We start from the raw sequence: 1,623 nt of genomic DNA, 5'->3' as shown, positions 1-1,623 counted from the left end.
AGAGAGAGAGATAGAGAGAGAGATAGAGAGAAAGAGAGAGAGGGGGAGAGAGAGCGAGAGAGAGAGAGAGAGCGAGAGAGAGAGCGAGAGAGAGAGGGGGAGAGAGAGCGAGAGAGAGAGAGAGAGATGCCTGGGTGAATGGACACAAATAATACTATCACCCTCCTCCCAGGAGGGGGCGGTACTTACTTCCCCTCTGCTTTGCGATGGGGGTAACAGTGACGTAGTCTACATGTAGTGCCACTGCCCCTCCAAGCCCATGTTCATGCCCATTCCACCCATAGCTCCTAGGAGGAAGGATAAACAATCCAAGAGCATGCCAGGAAATCGCCAATGACAGATCACGTGACAGCAAGAAAGCGTGAGGAAGAGAGGAGTGGCCCCGAGTGGAAAAATGGGGGGGGTGGGGGACAAAGAGAAACAAAAACGAGGTGTTGATGAGAGAGCAAAAGCAAAAGAAAACGCCAAGGCCGGTGCCCCCCCTCCCCCCCCCCCCCATCCCGTGGTGGTTGGTGGTGAGACATGGGGTGGTGGTGAGGGGGGTAGGAATGTCTCAGCAAGTGTCTGACCTTACCTGGAGGCCGGATGCCCATGTGCTGTTGGCCGTCCATTACAAACCCTCCCATTGGCTGACCGTCTGGGCTGTAGGGCGTTCCTTGACCAACTGGGTGAAAGGAAAGTAAGGTGAGATTCATAGAGTCATACAAACGTACAGCACGGAAACAGACCCTTCGGTCCAAGCCGTCCATGCCGCCCAGATATCCCAACCCAATCTAGTCCCACCTGCCAGCACCCGGCCCATATCCCTCCAAACCCGTCCTATTCATATACCCATCCAAATGCCTCTCAAATGTTGTAATTGTACCAGCCTCCATCACTTCCTCTGGCAGCTCATTCCAGACACGTACCACCCTCTGTGTGAACAAGTTGCCCCTTTGGTCTCCTTTATATCTTTCCCCTCTCACCCTAAACCTATGCCCTCTAGTTCTGGACTCCCCGACCCCAGGGAAAAGACTTTGTCTATTCACTGGGACGCGGGTCTCGGTGCGGACTAACGGACGCCAACATGAATTGTCAAGACCAGGGAAAGGATTTGAAACGAGGGCGGGTGGCAGGGGGAAGAGCCAGAGGTAAGAATGCAGGAGATTCGTTGGTGACGCGACCATCAGAATGGAATGGCGTACCATACCTCCATATGTTCCCTCTTTTTGTTATAGAAACGAAGGCGTAGGATTGGCGAACTGAGCCAGCCAATCACCAAGAGGAAGACGCCAAATAATCCTACTGGGCTGTCAGCTGACTCTGCTGGCTTCCCGGCCAATCAAATTGAGCCATGCTGGCTGAGGGAAGGCCGCTGTCAGTGACAATCCAAAATGGCGGCTACTCCCCCTCCCCCACCCCCCCCTGACAGTGACACAAGTACAAAGCGACGCTGACCCGGCCCCCAACTCGTGGATGGCAATCCAAGTCGGGGCACCGCTGTTGGGTGGGCTCCCTCTTGCGCACAGCAAGATCCCACTAGCAGCTCCTCATGAGGTGAGACGGCATTGGTCGAATGGGGAATGCTGGCTACCAGCGCAGGGGCACGGTCCCAGCTGCACTTTGGTGAGAAAGTGCCATGGG

At 55.1% G+C, this 1,623-nt stretch overlaps 1 protein-coding gene across 1 annotated transcript in view; it reads right to left on the bottom strand.

Annotated features, from left to right (window-relative positions):
* Window positions 1-1,623, bottom strand: part of LOC122542707 (homeobox protein Meis2-like) — a 67,952-nt gene that overhangs the window by 17,162 nt on the left and 49,167 nt on the right. Inside the window, exon 4 of the mRNA XM_043680686.1 lies at window positions 575-734. Within this exon, the coding sequence (XP_043536621.1) occupies window positions 575-734 (160 nt within the window). The remainder of the gene's footprint in view (window positions 1-574; window positions 735-1,623) is intronic.

The sequence above is a fragment of the Chiloscyllium plagiosum genome, chromosome 41 (genome assembly GCF_004010195.1).
Source record: "Chiloscyllium plagiosum isolate BGI_BamShark_2017 chromosome 41, ASM401019v2, whole genome shotgun sequence".
NCBI classification, from domain to species: domain Eukaryota; kingdom Metazoa; phylum Chordata; class Chondrichthyes; order Orectolobiformes; family Hemiscylliidae; genus Chiloscyllium; species Chiloscyllium plagiosum.
Note: the sequence above shows the minus strand (reverse complement) of the source record. Positions and strands in the feature narration are given on the sequence as shown.